General features: G+C 29.5%; 1 protein-coding gene across 2 annotated transcripts in view; it reads right to left on the reverse strand.

Annotated features, from left to right (window-relative positions):
• Positions 1-201: 201 nt before the first annotated feature.
• The window catches only part of LOC122508887 (E3 ubiquitin-protein ligase MARCHF2-like), a 49,559-nt gene continuing 25,717 nt past the window's right edge, over positions 202-24,043 (reverse strand). For both annotated transcript variants that reach the window (XM_043622545.1, XM_043622544.1), the window contains exon 4: positions 202-1,270. In XM_043622545.1, the coding sequence (XP_043478480.1) occupies positions 1,039-1,270 (232 nt within the window). In that variant the 3' untranslated portion in view covers positions 202-1,038. The remainder of the gene's footprint in view (positions 1,271-24,043) is intronic.

Consider the following 24,043-nt stretch of genomic DNA (forward strand, 5'->3'; position numbering starts at 1 on the left):
CTTCTTTAAAAACAGTTATAAAGTATAAATGAAACGCAGTAAGTTACAAATGTTTATTTTAGTTAATTTTGTATTGATTTCGAATAGTTATAAAGTTCAACTAATTATTCCTAAATAATAAAATAAAGATAAATATTAAAAACATTGAAGATTAAATAAAAATATAATAAAACTTTTAATTTATTTGCATAATATAAATAAAATGCTAAAATATTGAAAAATATCTGAGTAAAAATTATTATTCACTTTATATATAAGTTGTTGTTTAGCGGTATTGTAGGGGAGAGTGGGTCAAGACGGGGTACTTAAGGTTTAAAGCGCAAAAAAACGAAAATTATGTAATATATACTTTATTATTATTTTTCTTAATCATCTTTGGGAATCAGTCTTTCGTAATAAAAGCGTACAAAGGCATTAACATGCACCATGCATAGTTAATTAAATATTTTTTTTTATTTTATTTTTTAATAGAGAATATAATTTGGCCCGCGTCGCTTGCTAGGCGGACGAATGCCAGTAGAACGCCGGTCCCGCTGGACCGAGTCATCTTTCGGAACAAAATTTGGCCCGTCCTGGTTGCCAGACGGACGAATGCCGGTACAACGCCGGTTGTTCGGCGGCATTAAATCTGTACCGAGCCAGGCGCGCAGCCACTACAACACATTGTCAGGTTTCAGTAGAATGTCTGCACCGCTCCGGTCGTCAGGCGGACCCATGCCAGTACAGTCTTACCGACGTCTGTACAGGCGCGGTACCCTGCCAGTGGGAAATTTCCGCCTGGGCTGAGTTGATTTTTTTTACAATTTTCTATATAGATATGTAATTTTTTTTATAGTGTGATGATAAAAAAAATCAATATACTTTCAACATAAAATAAATAATAGTAAGTTAATATGTAACACAACTAACAAAAACTAGTATTTTTCATTCTTTTAAAAAAACAATATAAAAAATACCTAATTTCTGTAAAACAAATATAATAATTATCATAACAATAACAAATATAATTATTAAAAATAATAAATAACGAGAATTATATCAAACGTAACTGGAATTCATGTAAAAGGAATAAAATGGATCGGCATAATGATTGTGATTGGAAAACCAGTAAAAAGTCGATTCCTCAGTGTTATATGGATTTTGGCGATTTTTTCGATTTCGTTTCGATCGTTGATTCATGTTTTGCGACTGATTCGGATTTCGATGTTTTACTAAAAGTCTTATATCCTGATTAAGATTGCACCAGTGTCTCCAAGATTTGTAATGAAACCTGGGTAAAATTTTTTTTGTTATTATTTATCACAATTTTAACAATTATATAGTATTATATTTATGGTACCACACTTAAAAAAATCAGCAGAGCATACGTTTTCAGTGTAGTTTCTTTTTATGTACAATTTACTTTTATTTTCCGTTCACTTCAACAGGTTGTGATAATACGTTTGAAAAGTGTTTTTTTAATTAACAATTAAACTTATTTTTTTCAAAATTAAAAATTTTTTTCTCTTTTTTTGCTTTAAAATAAAGCCTAATACCTATGTGTACTTTCCATAACCGATTAGGACAAAATACCGTTTTTTTTGTTTTCGAATTATTAATTAATTAATTAATAAAAATCAGTAAAAAATTACTAAAAAATGAAATATTTTTTAAGCAAGTAAACTTTTCTTAATTATGAGATTATCATCGTAAAACTTACCTAATTCCGCATCCAACAAGTGTAATTACACCTATTTTTACAAATAATTGTTAAATAAATAAATAATTGAAAATTTATTTATTAATTTTTTGAAAAAAGGACATTTTTTTCTTCTTTTTTGCTTTAAAATAAAGCTCAATATGTGTACTATCAATACCCGATTAGGAAAAAATGCCGTTTTCTTTTGTGTTTCGAATAATTAATTAATTATTTAATTAATAATAGTAAGAAATTACTAAAAAATGAAATATTTTTTAAGCAAATCAACTTTTCTTAATTATGAGCTTATCATCGTAAATCTTACCAAATTCCGCATCCAACAAGCATAAACTCAACAGTTTTTTATAAATAATTGTTAAATAAATAAATAATTGATTATTTATTTATTAATTTTTTGAAAAATAACATTTTTTCTTTTTATTCTTTTTTCAAATAAAGCTTAGTTTATGCTTGTTGGATGCGGAATTTGGCAATCTTTACGATGATAAGCTCATAATTAAGAAAAGTTTATTTGCTTGAAAAATATTTAATTTTTTAGTAATTTCTTACTATTATTAATTAATTAATTAATTAATTATTCGAAACACAAAAGAAAACGGCATTTTTTTCTAATCGGGTATTGAAAGTACACATATTGAGCTTTATTTTAAAGTAAAAAAGAAGAAGAAAATGTCCTTTTTTCAAAAAATTAATAAATAAATTTTCAATTATTTATTCATTTAACAATTATTTGTAAAAATAGGTGTAATTATTTATTTAAGATTCTTATACGGGCAGAGCCCTTAATACAAAAACGGTTATAAAAATAAGTAAGTACTGTCGCAAATTAATTTGTCAATAAGACTTGTTTTCGCAAATTATTAGTAAATATGTTCTCGTTTTGCTTAAAGACATCAATTTTATCACAATATTCATTCTCCTCAGCAACCATTCTAGAAATATAGCTGAGTTTTTACCATAGTCAGTTCTATGGGATGAAACACGAATTAAATTGTAAGAACGTAAATTTACAGGTGGAGCCTTTGATACCAATGCTGAGCAATTAACAGAACCCTTGATTATTCTATGAAAAATAACAAATCTGTATATAAAAAACGCGCTGACAACTTTGGAATACTCAAGGCCATTAAGTAATTATTCATTCCAATAAGTAATTATACTTATTGGATGCGGAATTAGGTAAGCTTTACGATGATAATCTCTTAATTAAAAAAAGTTTACTTGCTTAAAAAATATTTTATTGTTTAGTAATTTTTTACTGATTTTTATTAATTAATTAATTAATAATTCGAAAAAAACGTCATTTTTTCCTAATCAAGTATGGAAAGTACACATATTAAGCTTTATTTTAAAGCAAAAAAAAAGAAAAAAAATTCTGTTTTTCAAAAAAAAGTGAAAAATATTTTTAACTTTGAAAAAAATAAGTTAAATTGTTAATTAAAAAAAAAAATTACACCATTCGAAAGAGGAAAAAACCTTTCGAAAACATATAGGTCAAAATTTTGTCCACTCTACTGTATTTTAGCTATATTAGCTAAAGGAATCCACTGTTCACACGTTACTAAAAACTTTAACCCCCTCCCCCCTACAATTTTTAATAAAATGTCTTAATATTTTATGGGTAAAGTTCTCTCCCATATTATTAAAGTTTGTGCAAAAATCAGCTCGATTTGAAGACTTTCGATTTTAAGTTATTTTAAGTTAGGACAATTGAGGAATTTTGCCCCATATGCTTCCTGTCGAGTACATTTCGTAAGTAAATATATGTTACGGTCAATGTTGATTATTGATTTGGGCATTGCCCGGGTATTTTTAACAAAATTCAGTAAAATATGACAGTGCCCGGGCAATGTTATATATTCCACATTATTTATTTTTTTAAATCACTTTTTCGCTTAATTATTGTCAAAATGGGGATGAGCTCCCTGCAAAGTACTGTCCTTTATCATTCCAAAAAAATTTCGCCTCCAAATATTTTATTCAAAAAAAAATTAAGTGTATTCTACGAAAGCCTTTTTTCGGTGAAAACAAATTTTTCAAGATTTTTTAAACAATTTTTTAACGAAAAAACGATAAAAAAAATAGTCATTTTTTCATGGACGTCCTTAAGAAGACGCAAGTTCATAAATTTTGTTAAGTGGTCTTGGTAAATCATAAACATAAATCCATTGTGCTTTTGCGACTGCAATATGAAACACACGTTTCATATTCGTCAGAAGAAATAAAAAAATTGTCATTACGTTTTTTAGATGTTAAATCCTTTAAAATTTAATTAAACCGGATTGTGTGATTAATTTTATATATGTTACGGTCAATGTCGATTATTGGGCAATGTCGACAATGCCCGGTCAATGTTGACAATGCCCAAAATCACTGGGCATTGTCGACATAGCCGGTCAATCTCGACATTGCCTAAAATGAGTGGGCATTGTCGACATTGCCCGAGTATTTTTAATAAGGGTCAAAGAAATGTGTTAGTGCCCGGGCAATGTCGACATTGCCCACTCATGTTTGGGCAATGTTATTCAATAATGCCAATTTTTTTCTTCTCGTGTTAATAATAATATTTTTATTTGTTCTTGCAGTTGAATGCGAAGGATATAATATTAACTTTGTTTATATCATGACTACTTCATCGACAGCATTTTTAACATTGCCCAAGATAGATCGGGCAATGTCGACATTGCCCGGAAAAGCTGAATATCTTGAAAATTTTCAAACATTGACCGAAATTGACGGGCAATGTCGACATTGCCCGGGCATTGTCGACAATGCCTAATAATCGACATTGACCGTAACATATATATCATGAGGTATAAGGCGATATTATATAGTATTTTCGATATTGCCTAAGTTGAACCGGGCAATGACGACATTGCCCGGAAAAGTTGTATGATATGAACATTTTAGACATTGCCCAGGCATAGTCGACAATGCCCAATAATTATATATATTATAACAGGGTGGCGAGCTGACCGGGAATCCGGGAAATGACCGGGATTTTTTCTTAAACCGGGAATTTCTTGTGTTCTTCCTACTATTTGTTCTTTAAATTTGTTAAACAATCCAAAAATGATAATTTTTTTTAATTTCGCGAATGTAACTGTAGTTTAAAATTACTAATAACATAGTAAACTAAATACATAGTTTGTCTTCATGCTTTTTCGTTCTCATTCTTGATCATTTAAAAAATTATACAATAATAGTGTTTAATCGTTGATAAAAATTTGACCGGGAAATTTTATAAAATTGACCAGGAAATGACCAGGAATTCAAATTAAAAAAAAAACTCGTATAAGTAAAATATATAATTATCAGAGGCAGGTCTATAATTTATATTGTGATTAATTTTTCTAGTAATGACTGTGTACGCTACAGTATAATAATTTTTTCTTAATTTGAAAAATTTCTTTCCTTGAAACTGTAGAATCCCCTTTTATGATCCTAAATTTTTTTTTTATTTTAAATTAATAGGTTTAAAATTTTTTTAAATTAAATTTCTTTAATTGGAACGATTACAACTTTTCAATCATCTCCTTTTAAAAAATTAAAATCCCCTTTTTTACTCAAAAATCACTATAAACTATAAACCATCACAATCAGTGAAATTTCACTGAAAATCAGTTAAATATTACTGAAAAGACTGATTGAAATTGCAAAAATAGTCACTGAAAATCACAGGGTTGCCACAGGCCAGGAAAATCAGGGAATTCATAGGGAAAAGTCAGGGAAAGTAGAATTGGTCAGAGAAATTTTTTCTAATAAAAATTGATTTAAAAATGAATATCAGTAAAAGTTTTAGATAATAATTGAATATTTAAAGCATTAGCATAGCATGAATTTTTAGAAATAATTGAATTTTGAAAATGTTTAATTGAATAAAAATAGATTTAAAAATTCTCTATGGACTTTTGCAAAAATTATTAAAAATAACACCGGCACACAAAAAAAAATTTTGGATTGCCAGGACTGACATGTGATAGGTTTTCTTCCTTAAGGACGCTGCACGGTGGGAAATATTTAAAAGTACACATAGGCGTAGCAAGCGATTTCTCCTCACCTTCCACTCTTTTCCCCTCTTTTCACCTCTCTTGGTGCAATTTTTTGACTTTGATAATTAATTTAAAAAAATCCAGATTGAAAATGAAAAAAGGGCGATTTAAGGAAAAATAATATTTAATAGTGAATATAAAACAAGTTTACTTATAACGATTAGATGTTTCTATAGGCGTGAATATCAATCCGCGTTTTACAAAACATAGCAAACTGACAGCTCAATATTGGAGGTTAGTCATGGCCGACTATATCAGGTTTCACCGTTTGAGTAGTACAGTAGGAATGAACGTGAGGAACAAAAATATTAAATATCAATTACACTTATTGTTTACTATTATATTTATTATTTGTTTATTTATTTATTATTGTTATTATATCTTATTATTATTTATTATTATACTTACTTTTTAAAAATATTATTATCAAAAAGTATTAAAACAATAAAGGAAAATTTTTTATGAAAATATTATTAAACATAAATTTAGTAAACAAAAAAATAAATAATAAAAAATTATGAAGTGCATAATTTTTTAAATTTTTTATTGTTATTTTTATTATTGGTATTTTTAAGTAGGTATAAGAAAAATATAATTTAAATATTCCACAAAATTAGTTTTGAAGTAATTTTTTGTAAGGAATTCAACGGTCATAAAATAAAAGCGGACAGAAAATATTTTGACCCTTTTTCAATTTTCATTTTGCTTAAAAATTGGTGAATTTCGAAACACACGCGTAATTTGGTAGAAAATATGTTTTTAAATCCATAAAAAAAATTCTAAATGAAATCGATGATTTTCATAATTACCTAAAAAAGTATTGTTTTGAAAAAAATCTTTGTTTTTAAACTGAAAATTCTAAAACTAACATTGTTATTCAATTTTTCTATATGGAAAATTATTTGTTTATTTATTTAATATCTGATCAAAATTTGATCTTAATTTTTCTGTATTTTCTATTTTTCATGAATAAGAATTATGATATGAAATAATTTAGGAAAATAAATTTTAAAAAATGCCCTTTTTAATAAAAAAAGCAGTAATGTGTTGAAAAAAGACGAAAATTTAATAATCGAATTCAAAAATTGTTAGAAGAAATTTGCAAACATCAACGTCGTTTTCTCAAGACAAAAATGGTTTTCGTATTTGGAAATAAATTCTGAGTACCTCTGTGTTTCGTAAAAAGGACTTTTTTCAAAAAAAAGATCCAATTTTATGACAAAAATTATGTTTAATAATATTTTCATAAAAAATTTACATTACTTTTTTTATAGTTTTCCATTATAACATTTCTAAAAAATAAGAATAATATTAAATAATAATAGATAAATAAACAAATAAATATAATTATTTATATAATATTAAATAATTAAAGTAATGACTTATTATTTTTGTTGATCATCTACGTCCCTACACTACCATAGCGTAAACACTTTCAACACGAAAACGGTGCAACCTGTTAGGCTGATTCCAGAATAGCTAAAAATCGTCTCGACTTTCAAGACGATTCGATGCGCGTACATACATTTTTGATTACTGCGCATCGAAATCGAGACGATTTATTTTATTGTGGACTCAACCTTATGGTCGGCCATGCCCTACATCGAGCTGTTGCTTTGTTTTGTAAAACGCGGATTCATATTTACGCTCCTAGAAACATCTAATCGTCATAAGTAAGTTTGAATTATATTCTCTATTAAATATTATTTTTCCTTAAATCGCCCTTTTTTTCATTTTCTGTCTAAATTTTTAAAAATTAATTATCAAAGTCGAAAACTTCCCCTCTTTTGGTGTAATTTTTGACTTTGATAATTAATTTTTAAAAATCCAGACAGAAAATGAAAAAAGGGCGATTTAGGGAAAAATAATATTTAATAGAGAATATAAAACAAGCTTTCTTATGACGATTAGATGTTTCTATAGGCGTAAATATCAATCCGCGTTTTACGAAACATATCAAACCGATAGCTCAATATGAGAAGTTGGACATGGCGGACCATAACAGGTTGCTCCGTTTGCGTGGTACAGTAGGAATGAACGTGAGGAACAAAAATATAAAATGTCAATTACTCTTATTGTTTACTATTATATTTATTATTTATTTATTTATTATTGTTATTATATCTATTATTATTTAATATTATACTTACCTTAAAAAAAAAAATTTTTAACAAAATTATTTCAAATACCAAGATTAATTTTTTTATAGACAATAATATATAAAATTGACATATTTAGAAAAATTAAATTTTAATGGATAATTTTTTTTTTATTCTTTATCAACTATAGTTTATTCCTAAAAGGACTGTTTTTAGAAAAAAAATTTGGTTTTTTTATTTCTAATGATTTAAAATTTTATGCTTCTTTTCCCAAATTTTTCACTTTGATATTTTATTTTAAAAAATCCTAAAACATTTTTTAAAAAATTGGCTTTTAGAAATAAACTACAGTTAATAAACATTCTAAGAAAATAGAAATTTCCTTTGGTTCTTCCTTCGAGCGATCCTATAATTAAGTTTAATCCAATTTTTAATTTCATTCAGAGTGTGTTGTCCAAATTGATGGAGAATTCGTTCGTAAAATTCTTTATTCATGTTGATTGATGTAGAGTCTAATTGGTTTTAAGGCCAGTGTATAATAGTACACTATTCTAATATTCTAGTACTACTATTCTAAGAAAATGTTTTCTTTAATTATTTTATTCAAAACAAGTATGTAATCCCCGCTTTCTCGGCGCGTTTTTGAGACGCAAAGTATGCCTTTACTTCAAGCAGCAGTTTTACGGTCCTAGGACCGTAAAACTACTACTTGAAGCAAAGCCATGCTTTCCCTCTCAAAACGCACCGAGTAACCGCGGATTACATTCTCGTTTTGTATAAAATGTCGTGTGTACCTCGGACGCACGCATTTCTCGTCCTCGTTGCACAATGTACTATAATGTTTCTATGACCGTCAATATGAATCCGGGTTTTACAAAGCAATACAAATAAATTGCTGTCTCTATATAGAAAACGTCCTTATATATATATTTAATTATCACTTTAATGTAAACGATAGTAAACAGACATAGGATAAGTGCGCTAATTATTGCTGCGGATGCTTAAATTTCTGCGCGTTTGTGAAATAAGTCATTGTTTATCACTTAAGAGAATATTAATGTTTTAAAAATGTTGAAAAAATTATTTTGAACAACTCTTAATACAATTTTCTTTAATGATATACATTTAAAATAAAAGTACTTTATTTTAAGTTGCTGCCCAGTAAGAAACGAAAAATTGAAAAGTATTAAAAAGATTCTATTCTTTTGAATGCCATTTCTGTCCAATACTTTTCTATCCAGTGAGAGCAATATGAAAAGTATAACGATATCAATCCTTTTGAATACCCAGTAAGAAAGCAAAGATTAAGAAGCATTAAAAAAATTCTATCCTTTTGAATACCATTTCTGCCCTATGCTTCTGAATTCCGCGACAGTAGTATAATATAATATAATACTAATATTGTTGACATATAGAATGTTCAATTACTTTTAAATAACTGCACTCATGAATTTATTTGCTATTTTAAAAAGGAATAATTATTAAATTATCAGTTAAGAGGGTTAAAAGTGTTTAAAGGTCTCTGAAATTTTTAGGTTATGATTTATTGTCTAACAGAATAACGGCCCTGACTCGTTTAAATGATGTTAAATTGGTAAACAATCAACTTTTCAGCAAGTTTTTCTTTGAACACAAACACTTTTTTCAAAATCTGCCACTGTATGTATCTTATAAATTACAAAAATCCAGAAGATTGCTTGAATGCATGCAGAAACGCGGTTCCAATGAAAAATTGAAAAGTGATATAATGACAGGCTGTAATAATTTCGGATGGGATTGGAAAGCATTCAGAAAAAAATTTTGTCTTTGTTAAAAATTACAAAAAGAATTGAATAGCATTCATTTTTAGACGAAACGTGGTCCTATCATGGTATAGAAAAGTATTGGACAGAAATGGCATTCAAAAGTATTGGATAATTTCTACTACACCATACAGAGTTTGAATTATTTCAATCCTTTTCAATTTTTCGTTTCTTACTGGGTGCGGACAAAATGATATCTAAATGCATATTATTTTGGCCTCAGAAACTGAAGGCGCTCGCACAGCTCTACTGCCTGCAGGTAGTCATGGTAACACATAAGAGTAAGAGAGTCAGAAAATTCAAATTAAATGTTTTTTCTCCCTTATTCTCATTGCTCCTGCCTGTGCAGGCAGGCAGGCAGTAGAGGTGAGAGAGCAGAGCTGGGTAAAATGGTTTTTCATATCTATTTAAAATACAAAACGCCAAATAGGTTCATAAAACCTATTTAAAATGGAAAATGATTTTCTGTTTCTTATTTAAAATGAAAAATGCAAAATGTGTATTTGAAATAGATTAACATAAAATGCAAAATGGTTTTTTTAATTTTTATTATAAAATCTGTATTATGTTGACAGTTTCAAAATAAAATACCGTACCACGGTCAAAATTGTAAGTCCATCCATTTTCAAGGAAATAAAAAAAGTTTTTAAAAATAAAATTTATGAAAACTAAAATTTGTTTCGACATATGGTTTGAAAGATGATAAAATTTTGAAAATAATAAGACTTTACAGAAGTACCTAATTTGGCCAGTATTTTATTTAGATATTTTTAAAAAATAATAATTTTAATGATATGGTGTAGATTTTTTAAGAAAATTTATTAAAAAAATAGGTTTGAATTTTAAAAATTATTTTTCTGTTCAAAAGATTGTTTCAAATTTTTTAAATTTTTTTGGTCTAACTTTGACGACCTGCATTTTCAAAGAAAAAAATCTGCCCGCCCTTCGGGCGGACACATTCTCATCCGCGCTTCGCTTGCAAGTTTCAGCGCGCCTCGGGGCGCGCGAAATATTGGTCGTCGCGCTCCGTGGATTGTTGCGCGCTTGGCGCGCAAATAGCTCGCTTCGCTCGGAGTCGTCCGCGGAGATTGTGCATTACTTGCGTTCTTGATCCTTTTTCCTATTATATGTTTTATAAAACTTTTTTCTTTTTCCTACTATATGTTTTATCAAACTGTTTTCTTAAAGTTACTACGACTTTAAGGATAACATTCTCATCACCTATTTTTGTTTGCTGATGATTGTAAGATTAAGTACACTTTTAAGAAAATTTTTAGTCCTGCTAATTAAAAGTGTGAAATTATTCTTAATTACTTACTTTCTTCGCAGAAACATGGTTTGCTGAATTTTCGTCTATAATAGATTTACATAAAAAAATAACTTTAATTTTTAGAAAAGTTTCAGGCTAAACATTCAATAAAGTGGGACATGTAAACCTTTACACAATTAATTTTAATATTGGATAGTAAATAATACTACGAAGTTTGCATGTAAATCTTTAAATAATTTTTAGGAAGTATTCAGCATCGGGTTCGTCACCTTGTCATCTTCACAACTAAACACGTCAGTTACACTTCAACTCCAGCCAAAAAAATTTTATATTTTTAATAAAGAAACCAATATTGTCTGAATATTGACAAAACATGTTGTGATATTTTGTTGATGCAAAAGAAAATAATTTAAAAAAACGGTTAAAAGTGTTCTCTTTATTTTGTTGTAAACTACAGATTTTTAAAAAGGTTTTAACATTTCAGAAAATAAATAAAACTTTATAAAACAGTTAAGTTGGTATGGCCCAAAAACTTATAAAAAAAATTATGAAAAAATGTTATAGAGAAAAGTTGTTTGTATTTTCCTAATATAAAATAATATAAAGTTAAAAATTTGAAAATTTGAAAAAATTGAGTTTTTAAAATTTTGAAACTACTGTAGTTTCTGTAGTTCTTAACAAAAATGGCTGGTTAACGAACTTAGCCTTCATTTTTATACCAACTTTAAGCGTGTTAAATTTAAAAACGATCAAATAAGATTTTCAAAAGTTATTGTGCCTGCAAGATTTTGGTCTACAGACGGACATACATACAGACAGACGGACAGACAGACACACAGACATACGGACTCGCCGGACCATGTTTTTCGGGTTCAGGGGGCCCCAAAACGTAAAGATTTCATACAATTAGCAAAAGTCAATTTTCGAACAAAACTAATACTTTCTCATGTGATGAGAATGTAATAAAAATTACTTTTTTTCAAACAACTCGAAAAGTATAGGGTTTGGCGAAATGATGTCTACAGCAAAGTTGTAGCTGAGGATGAGATGAGAAAAAAAGTCTCTAGTAGCAAGATTCCATATATCTAATATTGTAAACAATAATAAGGGTGGAGTCCCATGGCACCGTTTTGCGTTGCGTTTTGTAACTAGGCCATGAGTGAAAATATAGCAAACATATATCTTCATCTCTCTCACACTCATTGCCTAGTTACAAAACGCAAAACGCTGCCATGGGACTTCAGCCTAATAAGCAGTAGAACTATAATTTTGAAAATTTTGTTTCTCTGCTTATTATTGTTTACAATATTAGATATATACAATACTTTAATTTTTTTAGTTATTTTTTTATCAAATGATTTTAATATATTTTTTTAATTGCTTATTTTAATTCTACCAATTACCGATAAATGTTGCAAGTATTGTTTTAATATTTGTGTACGGAACCCACCATTGCAGTGCGAGTACTTGTCAAATTTTATTTAAAAATATCTAAATAAAATACTGGCCAAATTACTTCTGTAAAGTCTTATTATTTTCAAAATTTTATCATCTTTCAAACCATATGTCGAAACAAATTTTAGTTTTCATAAATTTTATTTTTAAAAACTTTTTTTATTTCCTTGAAAATGGATGGACTTACAATTTTGACCGTGGTACGGTATTTTATTTTGAAACTGTCAACATAATACAGATTTTATAATAAAAATTAAAAAAACCATTTTGCATTTTATGTTAATCTATTTCAAATACACATTTTGCATTTTTCATTTTAAATAAGAAACAGAAAATCATTTTCCATTTTAAATAGGTTTTATGAACCTATTTGGCGTTTTGTATTTTAAATAGATATGAAAAACCATTTTACCCAGCTCTGCTCTCTCACCTCTACTGCCTGCCTGCCTGCACAGGCAGGAGCAATGAGAATAAGGGAGAAAAAACATTTAATTTGAATTTTCTGACTCTCTTACTCTTATGTGTTACCATGACTACCTGCAGGCAGTAGAGCTGTGCGAGCGCCTTCAGTTTCTGAGGCCAAAATAATATGCATTTAGATATCATTTTGTCCGCAGCAACTTAAAATAAAGTACTTTTATTTTAAATGTATATCATTAAAGAAAATTGTATTAAGAGTTGTTCAAAATAATTTTTTCAACATTTTGTGACGGTAATGAAGTGAAATCAAAATATTATTATTTTATTGTTTTTAAAATATGTGTTTATATTCGACGAACAAAATTTGTTGTACGCTCCTGAGTGCCGATAGTGCGCGTGCGCTCAGCCTTCGACCAATAGCGAGCGAGAATGTCTCTCCACCGAGATTTTCTCCCTCCATAACGCACTGAATCGAGGACCCCGAATGCACGGTCCGAGATCATCACTTCTCGAAGCGGTGTTACCGCAGTAGGAGCTCTCAAGTGGTTTTACCACAATGAGAGAAAAGTGGTATTACCACAAGCGGTTTTACCGCAAACAGGGCTAAAGAGGTGTTACTTCTGGTCCTGTAACGCTCTCTCCCGCGAAACTGTTGGTGCCGTTTCGAAAGTCGTCGTTGTCCGAAATGTCGTTTTTATTGTATTGTAACTCGTCGCGTTACTATACTAAAATCCGCGTTTGCTTTATGTTATCGTTTTATCGTTTTGTAACTCGCCGCGTTACTCTTTTTACGGAAATCCGCGTCTCGCACGTTAATGTTTTTATTGTAAATTAAACTAATCGTCAACGTCGTCGAAATCACGGTTAACGCTCGAATTTATGTCGCTTTACGTACTTTGTTAATATTCGCGATATTACGTTTACGTCGTTTTTCTCGTCTCCGCGTAGATGAGTTTATTCAATTCTTGTACTTTTATTTGTGTTTTGTAAATATATTTCGAAGTTTTGATTCTGTAATTGTAATGTTAAAATTATTTTAAACGAACCCTGACCGACGAGCAATCCACACAATTAACATTCGTTACAATTTTTAAAACATTAATATTCTCTTAAGTGATAAACAATGACTTATTTCACAAACGCGCAGAAATTTAAGCATCCGCAGCAATAATTAGCGCACTTATCCTATGTCTGTTTACTATCGTTTACATTAAAGTGATAATTAAATATATATATAAGGACGTTTTCTATATAGAGACAGCAATTTATTTGTATTGCTTTGTAAAACCCGGATTCATATTGACGGTCATAGAAACATTATAGTACATTGTGCAACGAGGACGAGAAATGCGTGCGTCCGAGGTACACACGACATTTTATACAAAACGAGAATGTAATCCGCGGTTACTCGGTGCGTTTTGAGAGGGAAAGCATGGCTTTGCTTCAAGTAGTAGTTTTACGGTCCTAGGACCGTAAAACTGCTGCTTGAAGTAAAGGCATACTTTGCGTCTCAAAAACGCGCCGAGAAAGCGGGGATTACATACTTGTTTTGAATAAAATAATTAAAGAAAACATTTTCTTAGAATGTTTATTGACTGTAGTTTATTTCTAAAAGCCAATTTTTTAAAAAATGTTTTAGGATTTTTTAAAATAAAATATCAAAGTGAAAAATTTGGGAAAAGAAGCATAAAATTTTAAATCATTAGAAATAAAAAAACCAAATTTTTTTTCTAAAAACAGTCTTTTTAGGAATAAACTATAGTTGATAAAGAATAAAAAAAAAATTATCCATTAAAATTTAATTTTTCTAAATATGTCAATATTATATATTATTGTCTATAAAAAAATTAATCTTGGTATTTGAAATAATTTTGTTAAAAAAAATTTTTTTTTTAATGTAAGTATAATAATAAATAATAATAGATATAATAACAATAATAAATAAATAAATAATAAATATAATAGTAAACAATAAGAGTAATTGACATTTAATATTTTTGTTCCTCACGTTCATTCCTACTGTACAACGCAAACGGAGCAACCTGTTATGGTCCGCCATGTCCAACTTCTCATATTGAGCTATCGGTTTGATATGTTTCGTAAAACGCGGATTGATATTTACGCTCATAGAAACATCTAATCGTCATAAGAAAGCTTGTTTTATATTCTCTATTAAATATTATTTTTCCCTAAATCGCCCTTTTTTCATTTTCTGTCTGGATTTTTAAAAATTAATTATCAAAGTCAAAAATTACACCAAAAGAGGGGAAGTTTTCGACTTTGACAATTAATTTTTAAAAATTTAGACAGAAAATGAAAAAAAAGGCGATTTAAGGAAAAATAATATTTAATAGAGAATATAATTCAAACTTACTTATGAAGATTAGATGTTTCTAGGAGCGTAAATATGAATCCGCGTTTTACAAAACAAAGCAACAGCTCGATGTAGGACATGGCCGACCATAAGGTTGAGTCCACAATAAAATAAATCGTCTCGATTTCGATGCGCAGTAATCAAAAATGTATGTACGCGCATCGAATCGTCTTGAAAGTCGAGACGATTTTTAGCTATTCTGGAATCAGCCTAACAGGTTGCACCGTTTTCGTGTTGAAAGTGTTTACGCTATGGTAGTGTAGGGACGTAGATGATCAACAAAAATAATAAGTCATTACTTTAATTATTTAATATTATATAAATAATTATATTTATTTGTTTATTTATCTATTATTATTTAATATTATTCTTATTTTTTAGAAATGTTATAATGGAAAAGTATAAAAAAAGTAATGTAAATTTTTTATGAAAATATTATTAAACATAATTTTTGTCATAAAATTGGATCTTTTTTATGAAAAAAGTCCTTTTTACGAAACACAGAGGTACTCAGAATTTATTTCCAAATACGAAAACCATTTTTGTCTTGAGAAAACGACGTTGATGTTTGCAAATTTTTTCTAACAATTTTTGAATTCGATTATTAAATTTTCGTCTTTTTCAACACATTACTGCTTTTTTTTATTAAAAAGGGCATTTTTTAAAATTTATTTTCCTAAATAATTTCATATCATAATTTTTATTCATGAAAAATAGAAAATACAGAAAAATTAAGATCAAATTTTGATCAGATATTAAATAAATAAACAAATAATTTTCCATATAGAAAAATTGAATAACAATGTTAGTTTTAAAATTTTCAGTTTAAAAACAAAGATTTTTTTCAAAACAATACTTTTTTAGGTAATTATGAAAATCATCGATTTCATTTAGAATTTTTTTATGGATTTAAAAACATATTTTCTACCAAATTACGCGTGTGTTTCGAAATCCACCAATTTTTAAGCAAAATGAAAATTGAAAAAGGGTCAAAATATTTTCTGTCCGCTTTTATTTTATGACCGTTGAATTCCTTACAAAAAATTACTTCAAAACTAATTTTGTGGAATATTTAAATTATATTTTTCTTATACCTACTTAAAAATATCAATAATAAAAATAACAATAAAAAATTTAAAAAATTATGCACTTCATAATTTTTTATTATTTATTTTTTTTGTTTACTAAATTTATGTTTAATAATATTTTCATAAAAAATTTTGCTTTATTGTTTTAATACTTTTTCATAATAATATTTTTAAAAAGTAAGTATAATAATAAATAATAATAAGATATAATAACAATAATAAATAAATAAACAAATAATAAATATAATAGTAAACAATAAGTGTAATTGATATTTAATATTTTTGTTCCTCACGTTCATTCCTACTGTACTACTCAAACGGTGAAACCTGATATAGTCGGCCATGACTAACCTCCAATATTGAGCTGTCAGTTTGCTATGTTTTGTAAAACGCGGATTGATATTCTCGCCTATAGAAACATCTAATCGTTATAAGTAAACTTGTTTTATATTCACTATTAAATATTATTTTTCCTTAAATCGCCCTTTTTTCATTTTCAATCTGGATTTTTTTAAATTAATTATCAAAGTCAAAAAATTGCACCAAGAGAGGTGAAAAGAGGGGAAAAGAGTGGAAGGTGAGGAGAAATCGCTCGCTACGCCTATGTGTACTTTTAAATATTTCCCACCGTGCAGCGTCCTTAAGGTGTATCTAAAGAGAAAAACATTGTCCGACCTAAAAGTTAGTTCGTGTTCTCTTTTTACAGGCTGGGGGGGCTGAAGTTTGAGAAACTGATTTTTATGGGAATTTACATAATTTCTATAAATAAAGCTAAATTTTTGCTTCTTCTGAATGTTTTTTTTAATTCAGTGACTTTAATAACATAAGAATTGAATATATAAAAAAAATAAAAATGGCGGATTCAAAATGGCGGATCTAAAATGGTGGATTTAAAAAAAATTGTTCATATTTCCTTGAAACTTGTTACTCGCGGGTTCTTGGGGTCGCTGATTACGAATCAGACATCAGATTTTCAAAATTCAAAATAGCGGATCCAATATGGAGGACGAAATTTTCAAAAATTCCTCGAATTTACTTAAAACTCGTTACTCGGGGGTTTTCGGGGTCGCTGATTACGAATATGATGTTAGTTTATAAAAATTCAATATGTCGGTTCCAATATGGCGGACAAAAAAGAACAGATTTCTTAATTTCTATGTCTTGAGTACCTTACCCTCTTGGTTTCAAATGATTTCCAAAGAGGAGCTCTTTTTCTCTTCTTTGATGTTTTAGTCTCTGGTATATCTCTTTTTACCGTATAACAATAGTCCGCTAACATATTCTTACTCCATTTCCCTTGTTAGCGTTTCTCCATATCCTTTAAATCTTAGTGAAATCTCTCGCCTTGATCCTCGCTGAAATCACCAAGATTTTCAGGAAATTCATCTAAATGTGAATCCAAAAAGTGAATTTTATAACTCATCAAACATCCCAGCTTTTTAAAATTCTCTACCATGTTTCCTACAATTTCTCTATATCTGTGGCTTTCTTTATTTCCTGGAAATTCCAAGCAAACTTCTTTAAAACTTCCCAGGAGGAAAAGTCGGACGAATGTCGGAGTTTACAACCGCCTGGGATCCGCGCCCGTGCGGACCGCCAGTACCGATGTTTTGTACCGATTCGGATCCCAAAATTCAACCGGCGCGGAACAGATTAGGCTCAGAATTTTGGATCCGCCTTTCTACTTTCGTCAGTACTGGCGTGGTACTGGATTTGTTCCGCCTGCGGATTTCATTCTTCTACGGGCGTCGGAAGAATGACGGATGTTAGGTCTGTACTGGCTCGGTGCTGGGGCGGATCCGACTGCGGATCTCGTCATTTATTGTTATAGTTCACATTATCAGTATAATCATAAATTTATTTTATTATATATATCATAGCTAATTAATTATTACAATAACTAATTGCATTTATTATAATAATAATAATATTATTATTATTATTATTATTATTATTATTATTATTATTATTTAACCAATAAATAAATTAATTGTATTGATGCAAAGGAAGAATATAAGAAACTTAATTTTTCATTATATTTATAAAAATCCAACTTTATTAATGTGCAATTAAATAAATAATTTTTAATAAATAATAATATTAACTTGAAAGAAAATGTGTTCAATATATAATAATACCTACAATAAATAACACATTAAATAAATATATAAAAAACAGATTATTAATTAATTTATTTATTGTTAATTAATTAATAATCTCTTTTTAATTTAAACAATATATTAAGTAATTATTTATTGACACTTTTCTGCAAATTAAATAATTAAAAAAATGTGTTGTGCATTCAAATTTCATTCAATTATTAATAATTACGTAATAAAATATTAAAAAATATAATAATAAAATAACAATTTTAACAAGTTCCTTTTTAAACGAAATATTAAAATATTCATAAATACCGGTATAACATCAGTCCGTATTTGAAAATTGTTTATTGCCGCGTAGTAATTTTACAATTTTCATTTTAGCTAGTGAGACTTGAAAGCATTTAAGATTTGAGAGTTCCATGCGAGCGTAGCATAGTGGTTAGCGTGCGTGATTTCGGTGCGTAAATATTCGGTTAGGCGTAGGTTCGTACCCCCAAGCGTTAGGATTTTTCAAATGTGAATATAAAAAAATACCGTTAAGTGTATAAAAAAATGTGTAAAGTGAACTATCAATGAATTGTTATCAGTATTTATCTTTTGCAATTAATTATTATTTTTTTATTGATATTTGTTGAAATTATTATTTTGATCCGAGCCGGTTGTCAGGCGGTAGAATGCACATCTGGCTAGGAAATGAAAGATCCGCAGTCGGTACAGTGCCGGGTCCCAGCCGGTTGAATTATACACGGAACGGCTCTTCGCGTCCGGTTACCGGGCGGTAGAATGCCAGTTCCGAGACGGATGGCCAGCCAGCTCCTGGCCAAGTCATCTTTTGGTAGAATACCAGTTCTCGGGCGGTAGGCAGGCGGTTCCCAGCCAGTACCACTACTCCGGCGTCGGTACAGGCGAGGATCCGCGCCGGTTGCAAATTTCCCACTGGGTTGTCCAGGCTGCTTTTTCTTTAAGCTGCATCGTTTGTACAAATTTTTCGTCATATAACAACTTACACATCTGAGGCCCATTGAACACGCCTTCTTTGATTTTAGCGTCAGACAGTTTTGGAAACTTCTCCGCCAAATACTCAAAACATTTACCATTTTTGTCCAAGGCTTTTACAAATCGCCGATACTGAGGTATCCCTCCTCTGCATTGTAAACTTTTTTCCTACTTTTGCCATGAAGGCATAATTTTAACCTAGAAACTTAGCCAAGAATCTGTTGCCCGACTTCACCACGGGGAGGTGTCCTAGTCGCAAAAATAGAAAAAAAGAAAATAAATAAACACGGAAACTAATTTTACATAGGTCAAAAACTTTTTAAGATTGTAGTATCACAGAAATGCGATTAAATTTTAGTGAAACATTTACAGTAAACCATTTCTGGATTATGAAAAATTCAGATTTAAAATTAGCGACTAGAGGAAACACCTAAGTACCAAGAACCAAGAAAATCTGAAAACAATTTCATCGTAAGTCGTATTGGATACACCATTTTGAATTTTTAAAATCCAACATCAGATTCGTATTCGGCGACCTCGAAAATCCCCACGGAGTAGCAAGTTTCAATCGATTTCATCGATTTCATTCATTTAAATATATTTTGTCCGCCATGTTGGATCCGCCATATTGAATTTTTATAAACTAACATCATATTCGTAATCAGCGACCCCGAAAACCCCCGAGTAACGAGTTTTAAGTAAATGCGAGGAATTTTTAAAAATTTCGTCCGCCATGTTGGATCCGTCATTTAGAATTTTGAAAATCTGATGCCAGATTCGTAATCAGCGACCCCAAAAACCCCCGAGTAACAAGTTTCAAGGAAATCTGAACAATTTTCAGTCCCTTTCAGTCCCATAATTAGGGCAATTGAAAAATATCTACAATAGGTATAATACCTATGGTTTTCGGGGTCGCTGATTACGAATCTGGAATCAGATTTTCAAAATTTTGAAAATTCAAAATGTGGGAGACAATATGGCGGACTATAAAATTAAAAATTATTTAATTTTACTTGAAAGTTGTTACTCAGGGGTTTCTAAGGTCGCTGATTACGAATCTGGAGTCAGTTTTTCAAAATTCAAATTGGCCAATCCAATATGGCGGACAAAAATTAAAAATTAAACAAATTTACTTGTATGTTGTCACTCGGGGGTTTTTGGGGTCGCTGATTATGAGTCTGGAGTCAGTCTTTTAAAATTCAAAATAGCGGATCCAATATGGCGGACAAAATTTAAAAATGAAACAAATTTGCTTAAAAGTTGGCATTTGAAGGTTTTTCAAGTCGCTGATTCTGAATCGGAAGTCAGTTTATTGAAATTAAAAATGGAGGATTCAATACATTGGACGAAGACATAAAAAATCCATCAAATTTGTTTGAAAGTTACAGCTTAGATTTTTTCTAGATCACTGATTACGAATCTGAAGTCAGTTTTTCTATCTTTGAAATAATGGTACAATATGATAGTCAAAAATAAAAAATGGACAATATATGACTGAATGCTGCTTCTTGGAAGTTTGCGGGTTGTGAAAATACAAATCTGGGATCATTCTTACAAAATTTTTAAATGTCGAATCTAATGTTACAACTATAACAACAATAATATTAAAAATAGGAGAGAAGTACTGTTTTTTGTCGTTTGTCATTTTCCCTTTGTTTTCTCTTGATTGTCTTATGTTTTTTTGTCGTTCGTCTTTTATGTTTCGTCACTTGTCTTTTGTCTTTTGTTACGATAAATATAAAAATATTCAAAAAATAAAAAAAATTAATAAAAGTATTGAAAAATTTTAAAAAAACATTAAAAACATTTAAAAATAACAAAAAAAATTTTAAAAAAAGAAATGAAACTCTGCCATTACCGGTCCCAAGCCCGTATTAAAAAACAGGAGGGTGTTTCCAAATTCGTAACTTTTAATGTCCGCCATATGGATTTATGGATCCACTATTTTTAATTTTTAGAAACTGACTTTAGATTCGTAATCAGCGATCCCAAAAATCCCCGAGAGACAATTTTCAAGCAAATTTGTTTAATTTTTAAATTTTGTCCGCCATATTAGATCCGCCATTTTGAATTTTTAAAAACTGACCTTAGATAGATTTGTAATCAGCAACCCCAAAAACCCCCGAGAGACCATTTTCAAGCAAATTTGTTTAATTTTTCATTTTGTCCGCCATATTGGATCCACCATTTTGAATGTGCATATCTGATTTTAGATTAATATTCAGCAAACCCCGAGAATTTAGAAAATAACCATAATTTAAAGTATATGTTACTGATTTAATTTTATTACAGTCAAGTTTAACCTAAAATAATGCGTTGCCGTATATAAGTTTGTTAATAACAAAAAACATAAATAATTATAGATTAATCCTGACTCGGAGTGATCGATTTTTTTCATCATCTTAATACAAATAATATAGATTAATTTGTTAAAAATCTACTAAACCCTATTTGTAGAAACATAAAAATAAGAAATATGCAATTATTTAAAATTTTCCTTTAAGTTATCTTAGGGTCAAGTCCCATGGCACCGTTTTGCGTTGCGTTTTGTAACTAGGCCATGAGTGCAAGTACAGCGAACGTATATCTCCATCTCTCTCATTCACATGGACTACTTACAAAACGCAACGCAAAACGCTGCCATGGGACTCCAGCCTTAAAAAAATCGGTGGCTTAAAAGGTGGTCGATATATCGACCACTGGGACTGAAAGGGTTAAATCCACCATTTTAGATCCGCCATTTTGAATCCGCCATTTTTTTTTATATATTCAATTCTTATGTTATTAAAGTCACTAAATTGAAAAAAACATGCAGAAGAAGCAAAAATTCAGCTTTATTTATAGAAATTAAGTTAATTCCCATAAAAATCAGTTTCTCAAACTTCACCCCACCACCAAGCCTGTAAAAATAGAACACGAACTAACTTTTAGGTCGGACAATGTTTTTCTCTTTAGATACACCTTAAGGATGAAAACCTACCACATGGCAGTCCTGGCAATCCAAATTTTTTTTTGTGTGCCGGTGTAATTGATAATTATTAATTTATTTATTTCGAAAATTTTTGAAATTAATTACATTTTTCGAAGAATTTACTTAAAATTCTTGTAAAAATAATTGAAATCCTGTAAAGAATTTTATTGTTTAGGAAAATAATATTGAGGTCTTGCAACGAATTTTTATTACATTTTTTTAATAATTTGAATCCTGTGAAGAATATTACTATTTATGAAAATAATTGAATTCTTGCAACAAATTATATTACATTTATTTTAAATAATTGAAATCCTGTGAAGAATTTTATTATTGATGAAAATAATTGAATTTGTAACGAATTATTGTGTTGAGCGATGAATGCCGAATGAAGTATGTTAAGTAGGAGAAATTCGGGAAAATTCGGAAATAAGAAAATGTAATCGTCGCTCTTCGTCAAAAGAGACAGACTTGTGAGAGCTGTTGGGAGGAGAACACGTGAACCCGAATTGCGGGGTAAGTCATGTTGTGTTATATAAAAATGGCGAGTATTAAATATTAAATTGTTTTTTAATAGTTCCGGTGTGTGGGCAAAATTAAATTGCGAGACTAATGTATGAAGGTATCGCCTGTCAAATCGAGTTCTTTTATGTAAAACGAGGATCAACTTTTGATCAACTGTAAAATTCTTGACGACCTCGTGTCGGCGTTTGCTGTACAAAATCTAGGAGATATCTCGTCTCGACTCCTGGTGATAACCTGGGTGCCACACCACCATTAAAAAAAAAATAGATCAAAGTTAAGTAAATCAACTTTATTGTCTCCATTTTTGACTCTCACAAGTGCATTTTCTGTCTGTGTGCGTATGTGCTGACGTATTTTGTGTTTTATTGTAGATTTGGTAAATTTTTAATCATAAATAACAAGAAACGAAAAAGAAAAGGAACTATAAACTAAATAATCAATAATAAAATTGAAATAGAAATCGCGACATCGTAAAAAATTGTAAATGGAATATATGTGTGAGAAAATGGTGTGATTAAATTGTATCTTTATTGTCATTGGTATTAATATACAATTTTGTTTTAAAGGAAGAAAAAACTATTGTTAAACTTTATTTTTTGATAAAAGTTTATTATAAAAATTATTTTGCGATAATTTCGATTTATTAATAATTTTAAAGTAAAAGTAAAAATAAGATTAACTTTAAATTCTTGCAAAGAATTTTATTACATTTTTTTTAAATAATTGAATTCTTTTGAGAAATTTTATTAAAATAATAGATTTTGAAAATATTTGAATTTCCCCAGGCGGAAAAGTCGGACGAATACCGGATCGTCCAACCGTCTAGCGCCCACGCCGCGCCGGTTGAATTGGAGAGTCAATGCCAGTGCAGGCAGTCTGTACCGATTCGGATGAGAATGTCTGCTGGCGCGGTACAAAGTCGGATCCGACGTTCGGTACAGTCTTTCTATTGTCGGCAGTACAGGCGCGGTACAAGATTTGATCCGACCGCCGGATCAAAATTTATACCACCTCGCAACCGGCGTTATACTGGCATTCGTCCGTCTAACGACCCTCTATTATCCGAACCGAAAATCATTTTATCCGAACTTCTGTTATCCGAACTTTTTTTTGGCCTCCCAAATCTTTCAAAGCAAAATAACGAAATTTATGCTAAAAAAATCTTTAAAAAATTCTGAATTCTCTGT

This window comes from Leptopilina heterotoma, unplaced genomic scaffold (genome assembly GCF_015476425.1).
Source record: "Leptopilina heterotoma isolate Lh14 unplaced genomic scaffold, ASM1547642v1 Lhet_58, whole genome shotgun sequence".
NCBI classification, from domain to species: Eukaryota; Metazoa; Arthropoda; class Insecta; order Hymenoptera; family Figitidae; genus Leptopilina; species Leptopilina heterotoma.